The sequence below is a fragment of the Microdochium trichocladiopsis genome (assembly GCF_020744255.1).
Source record: "Microdochium trichocladiopsis strain MPI-CAGE-CH-0230 chromosome Unknown B0I36scaffold_12, whole genome shotgun sequence".
In the NCBI taxonomy this organism is placed as follows: domain Eukaryota; kingdom Fungi; phylum Ascomycota; class Sordariomycetes; order Xylariales; family Microdochiaceae; genus Microdochium; species Microdochium trichocladiopsis.
Genome location: NW_025763555.1, coordinates 23,210 through 46,940, shown reverse-complemented (window position 1 = coordinate 46,940; position 23,731 = coordinate 23,210). Strand labels below are relative to the sequence as shown.

General features: G+C 55.1%; 8 protein-coding genes across 8 annotated transcripts; 2 read left to right on the top strand and 6 right to left on the bottom strand.

The window, feature by feature from the left end:
• Positions 1 to 1,029: 1,029 nt before the first annotated feature.
• Positions 1,030 to 2,481, top strand: B0I36DRAFT_368644 (beta-lactamase/transpeptidase-like protein; the record flags this gene model as incomplete). Its single annotated transcript, XM_046159652.1, has 5 exons — positions 1,030 to 1,594; positions 1,654 to 1,776; positions 1,842 to 2,103; positions 2,161 to 2,296; positions 2,344 to 2,481. The coding sequence occupies 5 exons, from the start codon at positions 1,030 to 1,032 to the stop codon at positions 2,479 to 2,481; spliced, it is 1,224 nt and encodes a 407-aa protein (XP_046005642.1).
• A 794-nt stretch (positions 2,482 to 3,275) lies between these two features.
• Positions 3,276 to 4,198, bottom strand: B0I36DRAFT_254748 (uncharacterized protein; the record flags this gene model as incomplete). Its single annotated transcript, XM_046150834.1, has 3 exons — positions 3,276 to 3,462; positions 3,548 to 3,854; positions 3,952 to 4,198. The coding sequence occupies 3 exons, from the start codon at positions 4,196 to 4,198 to the stop codon at positions 3,276 to 3,278; spliced, it is 741 nt and encodes a 246-aa protein (XP_046005641.1).
• Positions 4,199 to 5,233: 1,035 nt separating this feature from the next.
• B0I36DRAFT_254478 (uncharacterized protein) lies at positions 5,234 to 7,534 on the top strand (the record flags this gene model as incomplete). Its single annotated transcript, XM_046150821.1, has 4 exons — positions 5,234 to 5,355; positions 5,406 to 6,186; positions 6,241 to 6,694; positions 6,765 to 7,534. Coding segments are annotated over 4 exons (2,127 nt in total), but the record flags the coding sequence as incomplete, so codon positions are not given.
• A 4,167-nt stretch (positions 7,535 to 11,701) lies between these two features.
• Positions 11,702 to 12,358, bottom strand: B0I36DRAFT_377756 (DHS-like NAD/FAD-binding domain-containing protein; the record flags this gene model as incomplete). The annotated part of the gene is made up of 1 exon (XM_046160590.1): positions 11,702 to 12,358. The coding sequence occupies one exon, from the start codon at positions 12,356 to 12,358 to the stop codon at positions 11,702 to 11,704; it is 657 nt and encodes a 218-aa protein (XP_046005639.1).
• A 41-nt stretch (positions 12,359 to 12,399) lies between these two features.
• B0I36DRAFT_41387 (uncharacterized protein) lies at positions 12,400 to 13,694 on the bottom strand. The gene is made up of 2 exons (XM_046162012.1): positions 12,450 to 13,694; positions 12,400 to 12,403 (listed from the first exon to the last, which is right to left on the bottom strand). The coding sequence occupies exon 1, from the start codon at positions 13,321 to 13,323 to the stop codon at positions 12,592 to 12,594; it is 732 nt and encodes a 243-aa protein (XP_046005638.1). The 5' UTR covers positions 13,324 to 13,694; the 3' UTR covers positions 12,400 to 12,403; positions 12,450 to 12,591.
• Positions 13,695 to 15,027, bottom strand: B0I36DRAFT_41341 (uncharacterized protein). Its single transcript, XM_046161994.1, has one exon. It carries the CDS (start codon positions 14,900 to 14,902, stop codon positions 14,066 to 14,068), a length of 837 nt encoding a protein of 278 aa, XP_046005637.1. The 5' UTR covers positions 14,903 to 15,027; the 3' UTR covers positions 13,695 to 14,065.
• A 2,818-nt stretch (positions 15,028 to 17,845) lies between these two features.
• Positions 17,846 to 18,840, bottom strand: B0I36DRAFT_354891 (uncharacterized protein; the record flags this gene model as incomplete). Its single annotated transcript, XM_046157363.1, has 2 exons — positions 17,846 to 18,436; positions 18,805 to 18,840. The coding sequence occupies 2 exons, from the start codon at positions 18,838 to 18,840 to the stop codon at positions 17,846 to 17,848; spliced, it is 627 nt and encodes a 208-aa protein (XP_046005636.1).
• An 893-nt stretch (positions 18,841 to 19,733) lies between these two features.
• Positions 19,734 to 21,405, bottom strand: B0I36DRAFT_336329 (uncharacterized protein). The gene has a single exon (XM_046155592.1). It carries the CDS (start codon positions 21,303 to 21,305, stop codon positions 19,917 to 19,919), a length of 1,389 nt encoding a protein of 462 aa, XP_046005635.1. The 5' UTR covers positions 21,306 to 21,405; the 3' UTR covers positions 19,734 to 19,916.
• Between the last annotated feature and the right edge of the window lie 2,326 nt (positions 21,406 to 23,731).

Genomic DNA, 23,731 nt, shown 5'->3' with positions numbered 1-23,731 from the left:
CGGGTGACGGGCTGCAGCTCATACGCCTTACTGTTGGAAGAACTGGGTGTCCCCCTCAACTTCAGTGTAAAGATAAGGCGACAAACCTTAAAAGGCCCCAAGACTGTAGGCCTCGGTGTTGCATGAGCCTCTGAAAACGGTTATATATATGTGGCCTGGAGATCCATTGAAGACAATGGAAACACAAGAATGAAAGCATCCAATTTTACACCCAGCATTTGCTGCGCAATCCAACAACACCACAGGGTGTCCACTTCCCTTACCCCCTGGCACCAGACAACCGCGTCCTCAAAGGAATCTCTATGAATGTGAGCCTTGATCCCCCTGTCCTGTGTAACGGTCCAAGCGTGTATATTTGCAACAGGCTGTGGTGACTACTACGAGTAAACTAATCCTGAGGAAAAGAGAAGAGAACAAAAGGGGCTGGAAGAATTCCAGCTTGCAGAAAAGGAGTCTTCCAGCTGCGGTCTTCGCGGTGACCGGGATAGTTGGCTGAGCAACACTCGGCCGACTGCCCAGCCGAGGCCCGATCGGGCCCAGCCCGTTACACTCCGTTGTGGCAGATTGTCAGGAGTCCCCTCATGGCCCTGGGATATCTTTCTCACTCCGACCTCAACCCCCCATCATCTTCGGCCGGGATATTGAAGTGCCAATTCAGTTGAAAATCAATCGACCGAGCAGAGTGCTGACAGGTGACTGCACCAAATATGACATTCGGTGGAACATTGCACCCTCTTCGGCCGTATGCTTATGATTCTGGCGGATGTGGCCGAGCTCACTGCCACTTGGCAAGATATGCCCTGTTCCTGTCTTCCTTTGGTACCAGGGCCACGCCGAATACGATGAATGCGAAAAAAGCGGGCAACTCACGGATAGGCCCTGGCTTCCGGAGACTCTATGGCAGATAAGTAGGTACCGTGTCTTGCCGCAACCACCCTTGAACCGGCCGTATTGCTCGTTTATTCACGCCGTGGGCGCAGGGGGCAAAATGCTTACCGCAAATGTCGGATGGTCCCCGAGATGATCCCCATGGATATAAAACGGCCGCCCCGATGGAGTATTCCCCATCAGACCGTCGTACCTGGCTATCGACTACGCCCTTGCAACCTCCGACATAAACATGAGATCACCATCGGTTCTTCTCTGGGCTTTGGCCTCTCCGTGGCCGTGGCCACCTGCCCGCCTACAGGCCCCGTCCTCCCACCGCCCAGGCTGTGTACACCCGGAAACCTCACGGCCTCGCTCCAGCAGTCTCTGAAGCAACTCTCTACTCTTCCATACCCTTCTTCAACATGTCCACCACGTCATTCTCTGTCCAAGTCACCTCTCCCAAGTATACCTTCTTCGAGTATCACCACACTGCACCCATTAAGGGACCCTCGGGCGTGGAAAAAAGTCGACGGCAACACAGTGTACCGCATTGCCTCAATCTCAAAGCTAATCACGGCATATGTCTTGCTGCTCCAAGACGGCATCAACCTCGATGATCCCATCACCGACTTTGTCCCCGAGCTCTCGGCCCCAGGGTTAGAGACGTACCGGGATATCACGCTGAGAATGCTGATGACCCAGATAGGCGGTGCTGCCCGAGACAGTAAGACAAAAAGACCTTGATTTACCGGTGATTCTGGCTCACTTCCTATCTGGGTGGAGCACTTGATGTCGCGCTGAGGATTCCCCCTGGCGCGGCCGAGATGCTTGGTCTTCCTCCTGCCGAGTTTCACCCAGGTTACCCGACATGCAACTTGATCCCTGATAATCGGTGCACCCGAGATGGTGAGTGCTCTGCCCGGGAGTCTCAATACCAGCCGAGATTATACGAGGCCTGACAACGAGAGCAGACCTTCTCGACACCATTCGTACCGCGGGTAATCCCTGGAAAACGGGGCAAAGGGCAGCATACTCCAATTTAGGCTTCCCCCTACTTGGGTATGCCCTCGAGAACATCTCTGGACTCCCGTACGGGGAAGTCATCGGAAAATACATCAGAGAGCCTCTCGGCCTTGCCACCACGAGCTTGGAGCTCACGGCCCTGGAAGATGCCATCGTGCCCGTTGGCATGGGTGCCGAATGGATCACCATGCCCGTGGGCATCTATAATGCGTGAGTCATGTTCCATTCCAGAATATTCCACGGATATACTCATCGAACTCTCCTCAGCACCGCCGGCCTCTACTCCACACCCAAGGAAGTCGCCGAGATCACACGCAGCATCCTCAGCCACACCCTGCTCTCCGAAGCCCGAGTGAATGCCTGGCTTAAGCCCGCCGTCTTCACCTCCTCCACGCACAGCGCTGTCGGCGCCCCCTGGGAGATCTTTATCGCCACCAACCTCGCCGACAGCGCCCGACCGAGATCTACACCAAGGAGGGCGGCGTCCCTGGCTTTGGGTCCTACGTGGCCCTCGTCCCCGAGTACGGCATTGGCATCACCATCAACGCCGCGGGCGATGATCCAGGTAGCGGACCCGAGGGTGGCTGAGGCAAGGGCGTATCCCGTTGGAGAGGGTGAGCGGTGGCAGCTGATGCTTGACACAAGGACGCCGCTGGCGTTGTTTGAGGGGGCGTGCGACCAGTGGCTCCTTGTCGCTGGGTTCAGGTATGCAGGGTTACCGGCGGATGAGTTGACATTTGACACCGAGGGGGGACGGATCACTGGGTTGAGGGTGCCAGGGACGAGGCAGCGGTTGGTGAAGCGGTAGCTGCTCTGAGCCTGGATGAAGATAGATAGAGCTTAGATTTTTCCTTTTGTGTTGCCCACTACTGTGTCTACAGGTGGTTGCTATAGAGTTTACTCCGCTGATCTTGTAGCAGAGATATAGTTCGATTGGATGTGAATAGGGACTTGGATATTAGAAGAATAAGCAACAAACCTTAAAGGCCCTAAGACTGTAGGCCTCGGTGACACATGACCCTCTGAAAATGGTTATGTATACGTGGTCATGATATCCATTGAAACTCCGCGAAAGTCTTGGTCCCTTGGTCTATCAACACAAGGTTCGATTCGAGCATTCCTCCGCTGCGTTGTAGGCGGTCCTGCGGGGCCTCAAGAACGATGTCTCCTAGAAGGTCATTGAAGCATCAGTGCTCGCCGGCATGGACGTCCTGACGACGCTGCACCAAGTGAGAGTCCATGACCTCGTTCCTTGGAGTATTGCTTCAACTCTTGCCGCTCGGCTGCGTCTTTCCTATGCCAGGCTATCTCTATTCGCCATTGCCGTCATCAGGGTGGTCTAACCGGTCTTGCTCGGCCTATAAGCCGGTGCAAGTAACTGATCAATCATTCCTTTCCTCCCTATCCGACACTCCACCCTCTGAATTCACCACAAATCTCAAATCCCAACTGTTCAACCCCATTTCTCTGTTGACCACCTTCCAAAATAGGTCTCCATGCGCTTCGCCACTTACATCAGGATAAGGCACCGGCCCGCCGGTAGCCGTTACCTGCGAAGCGAAGTAGAACCTAACGTTATTTGACATTGTTTCAGTATGAACGTCTTAAAACAGAAACCCTGGAAAGAAGAGCAAGGTGTAGTAATCCGACTTACCTGTACCCTGCTGCTTTGTACGCTTGCGCCCCAACCGAAATGAGGTAGGCCAGAGTGGCCTTCCCGGAGCCAAGCGTCACGGCGACAGGATTTGGTTGGAAGGGTGTGACATTTCCTGTCGCGATGTAAACATATGGCAAGGCATCATTGTCTTCTGTAGATTTGGCCTTCGAAGACAGAAAACCCCGAGTTGCATGAAGCAGCCCCGCGTATGCGCTTGATGCGTTGACGGCGAGATCTTGCTCAAAGGATGCAGTAGGCACTTGGAACGGGTCGTTGGCGTCCGGAGGCATAGTAAAAGCAGCAGCTGGATAAGCAATTGAGTCAGCCGCAGGATGCCCACTATTTGTGGTACCGCAGAATTTGGGATGGCGCATACCATCCCCGGTAAGGATGATGCTTACCGTTATACACGACAACATTCGGAACTCCCAATTTCGATTCGACCTCACGGAATGCAGCTTCGACCGATTCCGGCTTCGTCACGTCCAAGTACACAGGCACAACTCCGTCCAAGCCTGTAGATTCTGCGGCCTCTTGGAGGTTCCGCCTTCCGATGGCGACTTTATATCCTTCTTGTAGGAACTTCCTCGCTACCGAGTGGCCGATACGAGGGCCGCCTCCGAGAATAAAGAGCACTTTGGGGGGCATGTTCATGCTGTAGGGAAAAAACTAAGTGAAAACCAAATGTCAAAAGTGTGCACCTAAATGGATGAATGAGTATTGATTTGTCTTTGTGTATGCTCTTTATGTATCCTGCCTACGAATCCGGCAATGCTCTGATGAGCAATCACGGGCTAATACGGCCTGCGGATAACACCGACGGTAGAGATTCGTCCCGAAGTCCGTAAAGACCACGGGGTGATTGGTAACCCATTCGGCCCATGTTGCGGCAGACTTTGCAAACAGTATGGAGGACAAGATGCTCCTAACTTTCTTCCGGTCTTACGAGGTGTTGCTGTGCTTAGAAATTATGGTGCCACAATACCCACAGAATACTCTTTTCACACACGCACTTTGCATCCATTGGCTAGAGATAAGAACGACCCACGAAGGACCGCTTACCTTGGTTGGGTGCGATTCGGCATCTAGACCTGTGTTAGCTAGGAACTTTGGATGGCGATCTACAAGTGCCAAAAGCAACCAAAATGGACCCAGAATTGAGTATCGTGCTAACAACTGAACAATTGCCGTTCTCGGTAAAGCGACGGAGAGCGGGCTCTTGGCGCTCCGCTCCGCACTTCCACTAATCTCGTGGTAAAAGGACATTGCTCTCACTTACTAGCCCATCATCTTCGGACGCACTTTCCCAACGTCCGTCCCGTCATCACCAGCAGCATCGCTCACTACCCACAGCTGCGACTTGGCTCCCGCCTTTTGAGTACGATTGAACCTGGCCATTACAGCGGGCGGCCCGCTTGGCAGTCAGCCATGTATCCCTCCACCAATGCCGATACTAGCCCAAGCCATCGCCACGTCCATATGGACGAAGCTGCCGACTCCAGTGCCGATGGCCACAACTTAAGCCCGGTCGAGGGAGCTCTGGCCCCCGAGAAATTGGCGGTACGCCTCTTCCCAGAGACTTGTCAATGACTTCCTGACCTGATCGTGCCAGTGTCAAAGATGTCGTCGCAGAAAGGTTAGACCCCGCGTCCCGGTAGCCCTCAACCTGGCTGACCAGAACTGAAGATCAAATGTGACCGAGTCCACCCCTGCACCCACTGCATCAAGGCGCGATCGGAGTGTCTGTACGAACCAGCCCAGAAGCCCCGCGCAAAAAAGCAACGCGTCTTGATCTCTAGTGTGTGGTATGTGTCACGCGGAGGCTTTCCATTTCCTACGTTGACTTGTGCTACAGTGAGAGTAGGGTGGAACATATCTCTAAGAAGATTGATGATCTCACGGAGATGATGACCCGACTTAGCTACGGACAGCTGGCCAATGGCGACGCCTTGCCCCAGCCAGCGTCAGATCCTCGGCCGACTAGAGTCCGGTCTCAACCCGCCGCCCAAGCTCCAGCCACAGTCAGACAGTCCAACAAACAACGCACTCTCTCCGTAGCAGAGCATGAGTTCATCGACTCGTCCCTTTTTGCGCATGCGGTCATGGCTACCAAATTTCTGCAAGACACTGTGGATGCTGACCCGTCCGTCTCAAACGTGGCAGCCGAGATGGCCTCCGTGCTGGACACACTGCGATCGGTCGTCGACTCTCAAAAACGGCAGAACGATGCCTCCGACCAGTTGCGCCCGTTTACCAAACCGCCCGCGCCAGGCATTAGCATGAGCGACCTGCCAATCCCGCCGTTGGCCAAGATTATGGCCTGCTTGCGGGTGGCTCGGGAGCACCCTCGTGTTCTGGTTTTCTGGCCCCAGGAGTCCAGCTCCTTGGGCGAGTTTACTGAGTACGTCATAAAGGTCTGCTCGCCTGGCCCTGTCATGGATGCCGACTTGATCATAGTGCATTCTGGCCTTCATTGGCTATTCTCGGAGTGTTCCAGTATCATGATCGACGACGAAGTCAAACAAGACTTTCGAGCACAGGCCTTGGTGTGCAAGCAAAGCCTTGAAACAGTGCTTTCATGTCTTTCTTTTCACATACCTATGACTATCGATTACGTGTTTGCCATGTACATGGCGGTAAGTCCACCCAAACTCCAATGCTAGAGTGATATTATCATTCTAACAAGAAAGACGCTTTATTCTTTTCATCGAAGCAAGCCGTTCGTGGCATGGGAATTCATTAGCAAGGCGGCACTGATGGCTCAGGGCCTGGGTTTGCACAGCAAGCTTTCCATGGCTGGTGAGACTTCCGAGGATAGACGGAGCAAGACTTACTTGTTCTGGGCGGTGTATGCCTTGGAAAAAGCCGTCGCCTTGCGTCTCACCAGAGCATCAACCATACGTGACCACGACATCACCATACCAAGACCTGAACTCGAGCGCAGGCCAGTATCGGTGCTGCAAAGCAGATCGATCAACTGGATCGATGAAGCGAGCCTTTACGGCCGACTGTATGATGATTTGTTCAGTCCAAGCTCACTGGCCTTGGCTATGCCTTCCCGGGTGGCTCGTGCCAAGGCGTTGGCGAGTGACTGGAAGGATCTCATGGTCAAGAGGGGAGAGTACTATGTGAGTCACATAGAGCGTGGTGGTGATCGGGCTTCTCTGTGGATCTGACTCTTGGAAGAAACAGCTAGAGCGAGAACCTTCCGGAGCGGTCGAGCCTGTGCTCTTGAGCTTTCTCAAGCATGCGGACAGGGTCAGCGACTATTCATTGCTCACCGCTATTCACCGGTGCATTCCAGTCGACGGCTCCACCAGAGCTGGAATCTCCGGTGAGTGCCTGTCTACGGCAAGAGCCGCGCTGCAGGAGCATGGCAAATGCATTTCCATGCTCCCAGACGAAGCACTCAACTCAATTCATCTCGACCTGTGGATCAACGGGGCGTTGCTTCTGTTGCCCTTCATTCCGTTCAATATTCTCTTTTGCAACATCGTCGAGACCGTCGATTGGTCCGATCTAGGGCATCTTCAGAGGCTAGTAGACGCCCTCGAGGCTCTGTCCAAGATTCCTCGTTACTCGAGCTGCACCAGGCAGCTTCGCATTTTCGGAGCACTGTTCAGCGTCGCCTCGAAATATGTGGAGATCAAGACCAAAGCGCAGGACCTACAAGACACTGCATTTATCCAGCCGGCCTCCGTACGGGTGAACGGCGCCGAAGTCGCCTCTCAAACAACAGAAATTGAGAGGCAGCCGTTTGGGACCGTGCCTCTGGATGACTCCTTGGCCAGCATCGAGGAGAAAATCGAAGACAAGTTAATGACATGGAGCATCGTACCTCCAGGAAACTATCAGAACCGAGCTGGAGTATTCGAAGACCAAAATTTCAACGACTTCGACATGGAGCTCGACCCGCTCGGTGCACAGATGGGCAGCTGGTTGCAGGAGAACAACGAAATGATGAACTTTCTACTTGATGGCTGAGCGGCGGAGCACCACATTCGCATCTACTAAAGTCGGAGGACGGAATAATAGAATTTAATTTTCCGCCGTATTGCCTTCACGCCTGTATCTTATCGAGTTGAAGCACCTGGTAGCAGGCGCCCAGCCTCTCCCACTCAGCCACAGCATATACAAACAGGGGGTAAGCCCCCCTTCCCCCCCCCCCCCCCCCCCCTTTTTTTCTTTTTCTTTTTCCCTTTTCCCTTTTGACATGTCAGGCCCTCTTCATGGCTTCGGCATCTCTAACAGTACACGAGGCGGAGAACCCACAAAAGCTTCGCCCCGCCGCCATACTGGTTCTGCCATTTGCGCAGCGATTCCTTGACGATCTCTTCTGGAATCGTAGTGACCTACCTGGTCCTCCATGACCGTGAAACTGGGCCGGCAGCTCAAAAAGATCCCAAAGAGCCGTGCCACCTGCTTTCTGCCTTATTGCTTGGTTACGTGAACGTTCCTTTCGAGAACGACTGCCCAGGCGGCCTGTACACAACATTCTCGTCACTGGGTATTGTCGACCTCGACTCTTTCCTCACCACCAACTCAACCTCGGTACTTCTGAACTCTGATCTGTTACCCCTGACCTGGTTGTGTCTTATGAAGCCGCCGGGCTGATGGTCAGGCTGAGTATCTCCCCAGTCTCTCGCATTCCCCAAGACTCCGAACTAGGCCGTTGTGATGTCGGGCGGCCTGCCATGCGCCTTCCGGCCACAACGACGACACACAAGAAACTCATGCCCCGGCCACAACCTGGCCAGATCACCCTATTTAACCTACGATATCTTTCCCCCCAATTTTCTTAAAAAAAAAAATTTGGACCGACGACACCGAGATTAGACGGTTGGTACGCTGGGGTTCGATTTTCCTTGCCCGCGTACCTTGAATCAATAGGTTACGACGGTTAAATGCCACACTCTTATTAGTATTGCTAGGGCATTCTCTCGAACCTGTTACTGGTTCAATTGATAAATAGTCATAGTCGTATCAGAGAAATCAGGGGTGAACTTAGTAACGTTGAGATAGCCTGGTATGCCTCTCATTCGCCGGTAGAGTCGTATCCGGAATTTTCAGACACAGGCCGGGCTTGTTGAGCATTTTTCGGCGTTGATCCAACGAGTCCCAAAAATCATCGACAATGTGTCAAACTGGGTTTAACGTCGCTAGTCGCAAGGCACCGAAATACATTGCTCCATGTACCTCTCAACCTACGTTTCTTATTTCTGGGGGAGTGTTACGGTTACAGTACCGAAGTCCGCATCGGCCCAGCAGAATGCATTTCGATGTTGAATTGGGAAGATTCTTGTTGCCCGTTCATCGAAGTGCGAGTCAGAAGGCTGCCACCGACATATAAGGTATAGATAAGAGTAATGCTATTCGGACGAACAACTATTGCTATCCGGACGAACAAAAGCCACACACGTGACTGTTCGACCCTGCACGTGATCGAAAATGTCGGACACGTCATAGATGCCTTCGCACACGTGATCGGAAACAGGTTCTTCCGGACTGATGGACCCACAGCTCCTCCCGAACCACAACAATCCTTCATTTTCACGCAATCCCACGCATTCGCACCTTCATCACGCTTCCAAATGCGATGGAAGCGCGGACTTGTTGATTTTGAGGGAAATGCCTTTGTTGAGCGATTTGAGCGTAATTGATTCGCCTTGCAATTTGCTCTGTTATGTGTGCTTTAAATGTGATTTGATTCGCGCTCTCAATTGCATACAAACTTTATGTGAAAAGCGAAGAGGGGGAATCAGCCTAGAATCTGTAGAAAATTTTCCTTGTCACGTGACCTTGTTCGTCCGGATAGCAATAGTTGTTCGTCCGAATAGCATTAACGTATTCCACGGGCGAGTGGTCCATACGGGCGAGTGGGCCACTCGCCCGTGGAATACGTTACTCATAGATAATCCGTGCAATCTTCTAGGGCTGTGCGACTTGATGGCCTAGCACCTGTGTCCTCCAATAGTGTACGATCATTTGGGGGTATGAAGTAGGTAGGGGTCCTCGACACCTACCGGGCCTTACGCCAAGGAAGCCAGCCCAGGCGAGCCGTTCTCGGCGATGCAGACCTACTGGTACGGATGGTGATGGTTCGGCAATGAGCCACACCCTCGTTAAAATGACGCTCTGTTACATGCAATTTGGCAGAGCATCGAAATATTGCATAATCACATTTCCCTTTGGCCCATAAATACCTCAGCTCCCCTCACAAAAGAAATCAAGAAACCTTGAAATCAAGAAACCTTGAAATCAAGAAAACCCCAGCCCTGAGTCAACCCCCCCCCTTTGAGATCAACCCCCCTCCATCAGCCCTCCTTGAGGATCCTCGTTATGTCGGACGACGATCGTACCGCCGCCGAGGATCGTACCGCCGCCAAGAAGCGTACCGGCGCCAAGAAACCTACCGGCGTGAGGAAACGTCCCGGCACGAGGAAACGTGCCGCCGCCTGGAACGACGCCTCGACTCGTACCGACGCCTCAGCTGTTTTCACTAAGCTCAAGGCGAGGTTTCCAGGCACCTTCCCGTTCCCCAACCATCCGAGTACCAAAGTCTTAGGTACCGCTACTCCCAAGCGTCGACTGTCAAACTAGGCGTGCCAATCAAGGCATTCACCGTGCTTGTACGATATCTCCATGTTCACGAGATAAAAACCATTGTCAAGCATGAGGAAGCGCTCGTTTCGGCGGTGAATTACATCCTTCAGCAGCCAGAATATCCACCATTTTGGTGGAAACTCTACAGACACTGGAAAACGAAGGACGAGGCACTGTCTCGGCGGTTTTTCAAGGGTAAGCCCTGCCTCTCGGTCGATTAAATGCAGGTACTCATTTCACTCCCAGAAAGTAGCAACGCCATCTTGGACGAGCCCGATCTCCCACAGCCTACTACCACCAGCCTTGTGTCAGACTGGGCTTTCACGGCAGCGTTTAAGGACAAACTCCGGGGATTCCTTTCCGAGGGGTTTGTGATTCATCTTGCTAAACTTCCAAGCTGGGGCATAATGCGAACAACGCCAACCGTGACAGCACATTTTCTTGGGGAGAAGGTACGCTTGGAGATAGAAGTCGGCGACGGAGTTGACCTGACCACTGGAGATGTCTTCGACAACAATAGTGAATGGGGGACTTTACATTTCAGGAAGGCAAACCTCGTATGTATTGAAACATCGCCAGAGTTTGGAAACTTCCTTTGTCAGAGTATATTCTTCTCAGATGTCAACTAGAAAATCGAACCTCCATCTCATACACCTCAGGTACTTTGCCAGCAGGGACAGGGACGCTATCTTCGGAATCAAGACGCTTGCCGTCTACGGCCTCCCCGCCGACAACAATCCGAGACCGTCCAGGGGCGCGTTGTGCCGTCCAATGCAGTGTTCGAGCGTATTGTTGGGCAGGGAATTTGTAGGCGGCGATGAAGGCAGAAGTTCCGGCCTCGGCGTGCTCAATCTAAGAGAAGTTAGCAACCCTTCGCAGGCCAGGCATGTAGGGCTCGAACAGCTGTTGTCATGCTGCGTGAATGGCTCAGACAGACACGATTGCGAATGATAGTTTGGTTGAAGGAGATGGCTTCGGAGCCTAAGCACCTCAGGCGCACGCGGAGGCGGTGCTCGGTATTTATTAGGCGTCAGCGCTGGTCTTTGGACGACGCGACGCCCCAAGCAAGGGGAACGGCGTGGTGCCTTGGGCTCCGGGAACTTGAGCAGGTGGGTACATTTTCTGTCAGGCAATCAGATGACCAAGCACGTGACCTCTTCGGAGGAAACCTAGCCACCTACCAGGGTGGCTGACAGCCTGGGCTTCTGACATCAGCCACTGTTGTGAACTTGCAGCTCGCACGTGTCAGACGTACGGGCCCTTATCAGGGCTAATATCGACGTCTTGGGAAGGGTGATGAAATATCACGAGAAAAGAGATTCTTCTTCTTGATCTTCTCTGCTACAAGGTTGGGTTCTGGTTATCCTTATATAGACCTCATCTTTGAGTCAACCCGGATCCGGCAGTTCATGGCCTTCCGGATCCGGCCACTGACGGTTCCGGAAACAGGACTTATCTGACAGCACGTCGTGTCAGAACATCTCCTATTGCAAAAAGCGAGCGTACGTACATCGTGTCTCTGGAAGGCCCCTCATTACATCACTAGACTCAACACAGCTGGCCCTTCACCCACTCATCGCAATCCATAGCCACCCACTCATCAATCAAACCTTGGAACGCGATTGGAGGGGGCTTCCTGTTGACAAGCACCGTTCTCCCGCCGCTGGCACGAACGGCACTTCCCATGACCCTGACCAGCTCCCTGACTCCCGGCACACTCAGGCTTGTCCCCATAATCAACAGAACGTCCGGCTGCTGTTCAAGATCATAGCGTACTGCCTCCGCAATTGAATCACCCTCTGGATGGACTTCGTTGTAGAGTCGAATATCAGGAAGGAGGGCGCCGCTCGAGCATTTCCGTTTCCCTGCGTCCTCCCTTTTCCTCGCCCTGTCTTCGCAACGGAGGTATTCGCTTCCGGGGGCGACCGTACCAAGCGAAGGCCGATACAGGCAGAGAGAGCATCGTAAAGAATGGATGGAGCCATGCAGCTGGATGCAGACGGCAGAAGCATCAAAACCGCAGGCGAGTCCAGCCTTCTCTTCCAGCCCGTCGATATTCTGGCTGTACGCCCTCACCAGCTGGCCAGTCGAACTGAGTTGAGCGATGAACTTGTGAGCCAACGTAGGTAAGGCGATGCTCGACTTGGCCTGGAAGGACACAACTTCAGCCAGGTACTCGCGGACCGCGTCTGGGGAGCGTAACATAGCGGCGTCGAAGTTCCGCCGAAGGTCCTTACGAGATAGGAAGTCCTAGACCTATTAGCTTTAAGGAGTTCACGAGGGAGAAGCTACTAACTGGAAAGCCTGCTGGTGTACTCATCCCTGCGCCTGCTACTACCACCCATCTTTCTCCTTGAAGCTGTCGTGCCGGGGAGCGGGGAGGAGACATAGGCGAGGGCGTATTTGCAACGGCCTCTGACTGATGTCGAGTTGCTGGATCACTGTCGGTCATCATCTCTGGCAGGGGGGGGAGACCGTCGTTGGCGACGCTCAAGACGCCACCGCGTTGCCCCGCCCCTGCCAGAAGCGAAGACATCAGCGGGATTGACGTCCGGCTGATGCCGCTGGATCCCTGTCCCGTAGGGAGGGGTCGGAGTGTGGGAAGGGGCCGGTGTCTGACGCTGGGGAACTCGTCCGAGCTCGCCCTCATCGCTGCTGATGTCGATGACCTCGTAGGAAGAAGTCGGTGTGTGGGAAGGGGTCGGTACGTGGGAAGGGGTCGGTATGTGGGAAGGGGCCGGTGTCTGACACTGGGGAACTCGTCCGAGCTCGCCCTCATCGCTACTAATGTCGATAACCTCGCGGCGGGGGAAGACCCGTTTCTGGCGGTGGCGGGGTAGGTGGTCGGTGCCACTGGCCTGCCAGTGGCGTTTGCGGCTGAGTGCTGGTCGGTCGAAGGCCATGCTGATGCTGGAGTGAAGACTGGCGAAGAAAGCGTAATGAAAGAGAACGATGGTCAGAGTGTGATGTTTGGAGGGGATGACCTGTCTTTTATAGACGGGCCTCATGACAGCGCCGCCCCCACCCTTGCGCCTGTTGGTCGGAAACAAGAATCCAGAGGAACCGGGGCAAGGCAGAGTCTGAGCTGCCTCCAATAAGTAAGGTTGTCCAGTCTGACTAGACCGACCGTTGTCGTTTGGTTGGCCTTGCGGCGTTCCCATTGGCATCATCCGTTTCTTGAACCCGTGCCGTTGCCCGCCGATGATGCTGATCCGCCATTTCAAGCAGCTCGCTGACTTGGAGTGTGACCTCCTCTCTCATGGCCTTGATGTCAAGCATGCCAAGGGGCCCATCCCGGTCACAGAGAAAAAGGGGGATTCCCTGTAGCGAGTAGATGATTCCGTACAGCTTGGAGGCGTCCATGAACTGTTGTTTGGCAATGCTGTCTTTAACGCCTTTGGACATGTGGCAGTTCAAGAGCTCATGTGCATGGGATGTTGCGGCAGTCCTCTGCACCAGGCATTGCTGCTTCATGGATTCAAGAAGAGATGTCTTATCTGAGAGGATAGAGATAGGATCGTGGTTGCGGAGCCATTCACCCTCAAGCTCAATAACACGAGGATGACGTGCGGCGGAATGATCGATTGTGTCGTTGCTAGCATTACTGGGGCATCGCGAGCTTATGTGCTTATCCGTGGCATCCTGCACCTGCGTGGTGGCGACATGGTCGTTTTGGTGAGGTGAGGGAGTAGCTGTCATGGTGGAAGGTAATGGGTGTAATAAGATGGAACGCGGAGTGATCCCGATGGGTTGTGAATGCAGGATTCCGAGGCAGTGCTCTTGCTCTTCGTGGTGCTTGTGTCTTTATATAGACGACCCCCGATCTCTCATGATGCTCTGAGTAGCGACGCTTATGCTCTTTTTCCACTTCTCGACAAGCAGGTCCCCGAAATGGCCGTGAGGCTATCTTCCTCATGCTTGCGTGATTGCGGTTTCGCTTGCCTGATTGCCTGGTAGCCTCCGCTTAGCGGACGGGCGGACCGGGATGCTCATGGTTGGCGTGCCTGGCCCCTTTTTCCACTTCGCGAGGATACGAATCACCGCATCATGTCCATGACATGGCGGCACTCCCCCGGTGACCTCCATCCAATGGCGGGTATGATGAGGAGGAAGGAAGGTCGCCGGAGCGGCCATCAGGCCTTGTTCCCAGGCTCGCATGACCTGTTCCATTTGCCCGCTTGCCCGCTGGCCTCCGCTTGGCGGACGGGCAGACTGGGATGCGCATCGTTGGCGCCTGGCCCCCGCCCCCCTTTTCCACCTCGCGAGGATACGAACTGCCGCATCCTGCCCATGACATGGCATCACTCCCTCGGTGACCTCCGTCGTCCAATAGAGGGTTCGATGAGGAGCAGGAAAGGTCCCCGAAGTGGCCTGGCTGACGAGATAACGGGCCGTTGGTTCAGCCTGGAGCGCGGTCCTTTCCATTTCCAACCAGGTTTGATGTCCGCGAAGTGGCCGCCAAGCCAATAGATTTGCTGAGCCGCCGCACGCGTGTGCCATGCTGCATCCGCCACGCTCAGACCGCCTGGGCCGGGTGGCCTTGATGAGTTGACGTCTATCCGCATGAGGATCCCCTCGCAAAGTAGCGAATAAGGGCCACTCAGTCTCACACGGGCAGGCCAGAGAGCCGGCCCATGTCGCGAAGGAGGACCACGGGCGATCATAGCCGTCTCCAAGGCCTGGGGCTGGGATTGGACGGCCAGTGGCCGAGAGCAAGCATGGCGACGTCAGGGATTGGGGCGGCCGCATGGACGATGTTGGCGGAGATGAGGGGAGGGGAGATGCGGCAATTTCGCTATTGGACGGTCAGGGTCGAGAGATGTGAAATGGAGAAGGTCAGAGAGCCAGGAGAGAGGGGGCAGATGGCCTTTAAGTACTCAAACCATGGAGGAACATCATGAGATACATCCTCATGGAGGTTGAAGCACCTCGGGGAGACCAGTGCACGGACCATTCTTCGCACGTGACCCCCAAATTTGGGGCAATCAGAAGCTGCTCCCTGGGCAGCGTCACACGCTTTCCAGCGGCACCGCGACGAGACGTGTCAACAACTTGAAGAAGCCCAGCGGCAGCACGAAGAAACCAGGAGACAGCTGAACGAAACGCGTCAACTATTCGAGAGTACCCGACAGCAGTTCGACGACACCCAAAGGCAGCTCGAAGACAGCAAGTCCCTCATGGGTACGGAGCTAAGGCGAGTCCGAGAGCAACTCGACGCAATCATGAAGAGCCCGGCCCTCACGTCCTCTCCCTAGACAAGCCCACAGGCGGCATACGCAGATATTGCACGTACGCCCCCCGACGACCCAACCAACGAGCCCCCAGACCCCCAAACCCCGTCCTCGTTGGGACCCCCTCGAACGTCTCGCACACTCTCTTCTGTACGGTCGACCTCTCCCGCGTAGAAGAAGCCGATAGAGCCAAGGTGCAAAGCGGGGACACTGGATGCAAAGTATACGAACAGCTAGGCCGATCGACATGCGCACCGTCCTCTCGAGCCACCATGTCGTCTCCGCAGGTCTCAAATGCAGCGGCCACCGCGCCGGCGATACCACGTCAACGCGAGACGGCCTAGGTATGAGCTAGGGAATACAGGATACGCGGGCGGTGCCATGGTACATGACGGCCCAGAAATGACTCGGAGCATATCCCACGATCCCGCGATACCACGTCTGAATGATGGCCCAGGTACGAGCTGGACCGCCCCTCTCCCGTTGGCTTCTGGCCACAACCACGGCGCTCCGGCCCACCGGTAACCCCAGGCGCAACCCCAGGACCAGCTTCCCGTTACCACGAATCGTCTCCGAAACGCAGCCGACCACGTCTTGCGGACCAGAGACGCAGAATAGACATATCTTCCCGATAATGCTCAATCGTGGCGCGCTGCGTCCTAGGGAGCGGTGCGGTCACTTGTCTTGTGCACGAAGTTTAACAGGTCTGCTGACACTGCAGTCGATCCTCCGGTCTTAGCAGCTTCCATTGCAGTCGACAGCACATAGGCTTGTTCCGCACTCTTGCCGGGAGATGCGCCGATGCTCCCAAATTGCTCGCCTCGTCCGCCTCCCGCCGGATGGATCGGAAGGTGTCGTGTCCTGTCTCTCCATCGACGTCAGCCAATGTCAAGTCGAGTGGTTTTCTAACACCAGTATTCCTCGCACAGCCTTTTGGCTTTGGAAGCAGCGTGGAGGTGCGGTGGTCGTTGACCTCGTGGTCTGTTTGTGGTTCGAGGGTGCTGGCGAAAAACCTTCACGGCGCCACACAACTGTGTGGATTGAATGCACGCGCCGAACCACCCCGCCGTGCACCGCAAGAAGCTCTGCTGTCCAGACCGAATAAAAACACGCTTATGTCCATACTGAAAACGTCTGCAAGGCAGTTAGCCCTGCCGCTCACTCGCTCGGGAAGTCATTTCGCCCCTTAATATACGTTGGCTCAGTTCGCTCCGTTGGAGGGACAGTCGCCGTCCTCGCTAGTCGCGGCGTCTCTTGTTCTCCCACGTCTTGTTGCTCGCGGGTTTGTCGCCGCTAGGGTTTGCTCTGGCGATCAATCGGCTATGGCCCGTCGAAGGGCCTAGCAAGGACAGATCGTCCCCGTCAAGGAAGATTTCACGGCCGTCTGGATGGTCCCAGGGCCCTGGCGGCTGGGGGTCGTCGTCGAGAAAGACTCAACGGCCGTCCGGGTGATCGCCGAATGCGAGGTGCTGTCGGCTGAGGTCGCCCAGGCTCTCCAACCCCAGCAGGTCTTGCTCATTCAGTATCACGCCAGTGTGGTGCTCAAACCTGGCTCGCTGTCCACGGGCACCAAGGCTGCCCAACCACTGCAAGTCCTCGTCGGTCAAGAAGACTTCCCGGCCGTCGGGATGTTCATCCGGCGGTCTAGACCTGCCGCCATGGCTGGATCTCGCTCGCCAGTGGAAGTCCTCCTCATCCAGGAAGACTTTTCGGCCGTCGGCGTGCTCCTCCACGCAGCTGTTTTCGTCGCCAATGTGGCTCAGGTCTCCAGGTGTCGGGGGAGATACCGCGGCCGGAGTCAGAGCGGTGGAGCTTCAAAAAAGGTCCAGGCCTGACGCATATCCACTTTCAAGAAAGGGCCCGGCCCGATCCTAGGCGTTATTCCTAACTCCCCTCTGCCTCACCACTGTAACCATACCAATCTAGTTCCAAAGAAACGTAATTGTGCCAAGGAGAATCACAGCATTCATGCAAAGGAGACGACACACGATTTGACAACATAAGCAGCAAGTTTGGAGCTCGCATCTACGTTCAGGTATGCTAGAGGGGGCGGCACTATGAGTCCGCATCCCATGACGGGCCTCGTTGGCCGAGGAGATCGTGTATCCGCTGCAGCACCTCCATGACTTTGTCCTATCAGCCTCATCCTTAGGGGCAACACGCGATTGCGTGAGTGGCTTGTTACTAGCCTAAGGCTATGTGTCATGCTCTCAGCGGTCCAGCCGGTCTTTCACACATACACACACACACACACACACACACACACACACAAATTTATTACGCCTGGTGGCCAGTAGGCTAATAGGGCACTATCTGCTTTGTACACCATGTCCCTGGTGTTACGACGACAACGCAGAGACAAGATGAGAGCCGCCTAGACATTGCTGCTCACTGACGGACCCGTTGACCGGATACCGTAGCATTCGAATAGCAACTCCTTTCATTCTAGTCTATTCCAAATCTAGGGAACCGTGCCGTAAACCTTCAAGGCATGGCTCTTTAAATGCATCTCGCACTCCAAATCCAAGTCACACGCCTCACATCGCAGCTTAGCATCAGTAGACAACTGATTGAGATGCCTTCGACGAAAATGCTTGGATAGGTCACCAGGCGTGTAAAATTCATGAGTGAGCTCTTTCAAGCGAGGGACATTCGCCTCGAGAGAGAGTGCAGCGCCGATGCACAAAAAGCACCGCCTCGGCCGCTCCTTCTCGTGCTTGATGAATACAGACAACATGGCAACTTCTAGCGGGCTCTCTTCTGAGGGGCGGGAATCAGGGCTGGTTGCTGGCTTGCTCACTGCCGAGCTATTGGTTCTGCGTACGGTTCGGCCTTCCACCACGCTGCAGTAAGCAACAATAGCGTCGATGAGGTTGTCCCGGCGTTGATAGTAGCCTTCGAGAGTGTCGTCTACCGGCGCAGTCAACGCATCAACGAGGCGCTTCTGTGCTGGGCGTTGAGGTTCGCAGGTGGCGTCCACATCCATGGGCTTCGGGAACCCATGGCCCTGGAGTTGGCGTTGAATGTCTTCCACAGCCTGCTTGTCTGTCCACTGTATAGGCTAGTTAGCAGTACCTCAGTCACTACTGATCTAGAAACTAGGACTAGGGGTAATAACACCCGCATCGGCCCGGTGGAGGCGACGTTTTAAGTCTTTGGATACGCCATGCCTGCTCATTAATCAATACGTTGTATAATTCAGCATGGCCGGACCCTTTAGCATCACACCGAGTGGGCGTGGTTTGGTATCGTTGCCCCGGCACTCTATGCGATAGGCCTTCTCCTGAACGACCTTTGGGGGATCTCCGAGGCGACCCGGGCAACTCGCCACTCCATGAACACCTCCTAGGTCGTCCTCTCCTCGCGGATATGCTGGAGTCGTTCCCTTCTATACGCCACCGCTATGACCCAGTTACTAACCAAAAAATAACAGAAGGCCAGGACAATGAGCCCCATGAGAATGAGTGGCCCTAGGATTGAGAATACAGCAAAGCCGTATGACGTGGCGGGAGGCGTGACGGAGAATGGTGGATTCGATCAGGGGTGCTGTTTAGCTCGGTCGGGCTGCTGACAGGCACAGTTGGCGGTGGGGAGGTCCCGGACGTGAGCTGTCTACCATCTCTAGAACGACTGCCGGAAAAGGTCCGAAGAACACACTTTTAGAAGTCGTCTTCTACGGCGGATTGCCTCGTATGTGGTGAGATGAAATGTGCTGAAAGTGGGAGCTGTCAGGGGCGGAGAAGGTCGTGCTAATGAGAGGCGAGCGCAGGGCTGCAGGGGAAGAAACGCGGTGTCCGCCTGCCTGCAGGCACCATCCTGAGACGGCACCACGAACATACAGCCGTGAAGTAATGCGTGGCGTGTGAAGGGTCAGCACCTCGGAAGTGCGACGCCGCTTACGATGCGACTAGTCCTTTACGAGAAACTGGAAGAAGATTGAGTGGACCACGGAAATGGGAAGGCTACAGACACACCGCGACGAACTCATGCTGTACACAACAATATCAACCTTGTCATCGGCGTAAGCACAAAGTCAGTGGCACTACAGAACCGCCGCCAAGGAAACACTAGGAAACTGAGAAGCAGTGTCCGTACCAGAGACATCAGTAACTCTCTCGCGGGTGCATACCATGACCAAGGACCTTCATGATTGATACGAGCGAAATTTCACGAAGCCAGCAAAGTCGTCTTTGTCGTCCTGGCCGCGCGACAGCCCAGAAAGCACGGATCAAGATACATTCGATATGTCGGTTGCGAGGGCACGCGATTTTGAGGTGCTCTGCCAGTGGAAAATGCGCAGGGCTGCCGGGCTGGCGTCTTCCGGTTTTGCGCGATATTTAGCAGCGGTCCTTTCGTTCTCCAGGCACAGGTCAGGTGTTGGTGCTTGTAATCACAATGGGTATCATTCGCTGCTACTTCTTATACATCGCCTACATAGATCCAGCCTGTGCCTCATACAACACCCATCTCTCAAACCACGGCCAGTAGACATCCCTCACCCACAACAGCAGTATCCTCAGGCAAACGATGACCTAGCACACGCCCTCTGGCGTCTCCGTGCTGCCCATGTACACCCGATGCCACACGAGGGTGTCGGGCCTCTCGGGCGCCGGCCTTGTGGCCGCCACAAAGAACCACAGGTGCTTGAGCACCACGACGCCCGGCAGGAACTCGAGTTCCTTCAGCGCAGTCCGCCACGCGGCCTGCGCCTGCTCCAGTGAGGGCATGCTCCTCTGTATGAGGTCCTGCAGGCACTGGTACTGCGCCGAGATCCATACGCCAATCTGCGCCAGGGCCTCGTCCTCGTCCGCCTTGCGGGCCTTGGTCTCGATGGACAGTCCGATGGGCGTCTTGGTGTACGGCTCGAATGCAGTATGGTTAAGCAGCACGCCTGCCTTGACCAGCTGGGCGATGCGCGCGTCCCCCCGATCGAGGATCGTCACGCAGTAATCGACCTTCTTAGACGTGCTGGTGCTGGTGTTGGTGCTCGCTGCCACGGCGCCTAGCTTGGCGTTCGCTGTGCCCAGGATGCCTACGCTTGCTGTCGCCAGTCCTGCTGCCGACTGGTGGGAGAAGGCCGCACGGATGGTGGCTGTCGTACAGTTCGAAACCCGGAGAGTTGCTCTAAATTGCGGGTCCTTGACGACAGCCTGACGCAGCATTTGCCAGTGCACCGCGTCATTCCAGGACGGCTCGGGGTCCATCCAAGCGGCACAGTCGGCCGAGTCATCCAGGATGTCGCCCAGCATCTCGACGCTCGGGGGCGGACCTCGTACCGGCTGCAACTCATCGTCTTGGCCTTCGATCCCGGGAGCATACCAGATGGACCTCGCCAATTGCTTGAACCGCTGATCGGACTGCGCCCGCTCTTCGACCGCGGCCCGCACTTGAGGCCACACAAAGTGTCTGTCGGCGTCGAGATTCTTAAGCTGGTCCACCAGCTTGCTAAGTCGCGGTGGAGGAGCCGGCTCAGCGGCGGACAATGACGCAAACGCGATCGAGGCGCTCGTCAGCAGCTGCTGTGTATTGCGGGCTCGTTTCGACAGGGACGAGGCTCGTGAATCGGTTGTTCGTGTCGTAGTGGAAGATGTGTCGCTGATAAACGCTGTCGTCATGACCGCCGACTTGCGCGTCGGCCCTCTAGGCGTCTGTGCCTCGGGCTCGCACTCGTCTACAGCATCGCGGTAGTCGTCGTTGTTAGAAAGGTCATCGCGATCGTGATCCTCTGCGCGGCGCTTGCTGGCTGGCATGTCGGAGGACGGATCGGGTGACGGATATGAGGAATGCCTATGCCTGGTCCTGCGCTTGCGCCCATGAGACACTGCAGCTGTGTTCGGTGGTGTATTCGTGTTGCCGTTATTGTCGGTGGCGCCGCGCCGTCCGGGGAGCCAGCGTTGGATAGCAGCTCGGCTTGCGTACATTACGCAATGCGCTGTCGCAATCTCTGTAGGCGTTTAGGCAAGGCAAGAGTCGAGGGTGATGTTTGGGGGTTGATGAATGATCGGAAATGTTGATTTTGTCTTTCCAGTGGGCTGACCTAGAAATTGCATGTGGTTGGTTGCCCTGCCAGCACAAGCGTCATCAGTACCCAATAATGCGGGGAACCCCACTTCGACATCCCCCGAACGCCTCAGATGGTGGTGCTTCAGGGTTCCCGGCAATATGTGCTGCCGCGATCTGAAGCTACTGCCGCTGTCACTGCTGCTGCGTTCAGAAGTTAAGAAAAGCATTCTCGAAGTGATTGCGTTGTCGGCGACGTCTACAAATCAATCGAGAACTTTGAGTTCCCATAGCATAGTCCAGTATCGTCGGCACAGTGCAGCCAATCAGATCCCACTTGCATGGCTTTCGCAGCCGGGGCAAGTGTGGATCTCACAGTACAGTTCACCCGCCTAGCTCAACTGAATACCGTCCAAAAGTTGAGTCATCGAAGATGTACACCAGAAGCGAAGACGGATGGCGTCAGCTTCAAGATGACTATGGATTACTACTTGTATTTTCATTTTCAAAACACTTAAACGGAAAGTCGGGAATGGCTCCTTAGCGTGTATTATCATGCCAGCGGAAGTCGCACGCACAACTCGTCCCATGAATCAATGAGGGGTATTGCTTTTACAAAAGAGGCCGAGTTGTGCTGTTCCTAATGTCCGTAATGATACTACATGATCGACATCAGATCTCTGCAGCTTGATTTGCGTACCTGCATCTCGAGAAGTGTCAGCCCGTTGCAACCTTCTTTGGTGGGGTGCTTGGGTATTTACTCAAGCCCGCAGATCCACTCAGTCTGATGCTCTTGTCCGCGCACCCTTGACAGACGGGACAGAAACAGGAGATGGGATATGCGAGAGTCAAGAAGAGTGTGCATGGAGAATAGACATATCAGAAGCAGAGGAGATTTCTCGTCGTTGGGCGGTAGGACCCTCTGCGTCGACGAACGATAATGACCAGAACTGCTACCTGCGCGGCTATATCACCGTCTTCCTCGCGCCCAATAAACACTAACTCACACCCGACTGCTTCGACGTCGACTTACCCGTTCTGACCCGCTAGTCTGTCCAGAGGCTCTGGACGGCCATTTCCCTCGCCAGTAACCTAGTGGTCACTACCCCAGGAAGATCCACCAGGAGCTGTACGAGAACGCCTGCTCCACACATGCGAGTACCAACCCGATCACCAACAGAAGGACCATAGCGTCCGAGCGTAACACCTGCTGCTTCTCGTGCGGCACATCGGCAGGCTGGCACGATGGAGTCCGCAGCAGGGCCTGCAACAACGAGCTGTACGTCACGTCAGGGATATCTTGAGCTGCTAATTGCACACCCTATGTCCGCGGTACACTCGGTGGTGCAGAAGCTGGGAGCTCCGGGCCATGGCGGCTGAGGTGACTGCCCGAGTCGGCCAGTAGACGCTCGGATACGGGCGGAAGAGGCTTCAGGGGGCGACCGGCCGCTGGTGGCGCGGGGCGGTTTCGCGCATAGGTAAGGCGGTATACTACATCGGCCTGTTCGCGATGACGTGAGCGCTTCACATAGTTCGGTCGTGACGAAGGGAGCGACGGACGACATCACAGGTATCGTACCTCTGGTCTCCTTCCCTAATCGTGACTTTCTGCGCCTAACCCTGTCATCACCTCCTTCCTCTCATCATGCAGCTTCTGCCTCCACCCGCGCCTGCCAGAGCGCACTGCTCTGTACAAGACTCTGGCAGACATCATCAGCCTGGATCAGCGACTACCAGTGTGTCGCAACTAGAAGCTGCTTCCTATACGTCCTCGCGGCAGCCTCTACACCTCCGCACTCCATCGCAAATAACAATGTTATGGTAACAGGGCACACCAAGCACGCAGCTCAGACCTCCTTTCTCCCCGCCTGAAACATATCCTGCGGCTTGATCTGCGACGCCCATGGGGACTGCATCTCAATCGGTAAGCACCACAACACAGTACAGCTGTCGTCTGCTTCCACAAACTCAGAGTACCACCTCTGTAAAACGCGCCAACAGTCTTTTCCATGTGGCTGAAGCAGCCGTTGGCTGCGCTTTCGCATCGTGCGCGAGAACGATGGCTGGAGCCGTAAGTGTTTTGTGAGAACCCAGGATAATGATTCCGCGCCTCGCCCATGTTAGTGCAACATTTAGTCTCCTCAGATCGTTGAGAAACCCGATCTCTCCTTGCTCGTTGCACCGCACCGTGACGAAAACGACAACATCCGCCTCACGACCCTGATAGCCGTCAATACTGGACACTTCGATATTCCCTGACACCCCTGATATCGCTTTTGTGGTAAGCAGAGCCTTTTGCGCCGTGTAGGGCGTCAATATGACAATGGATTGCTGGTTATCCTCGTGA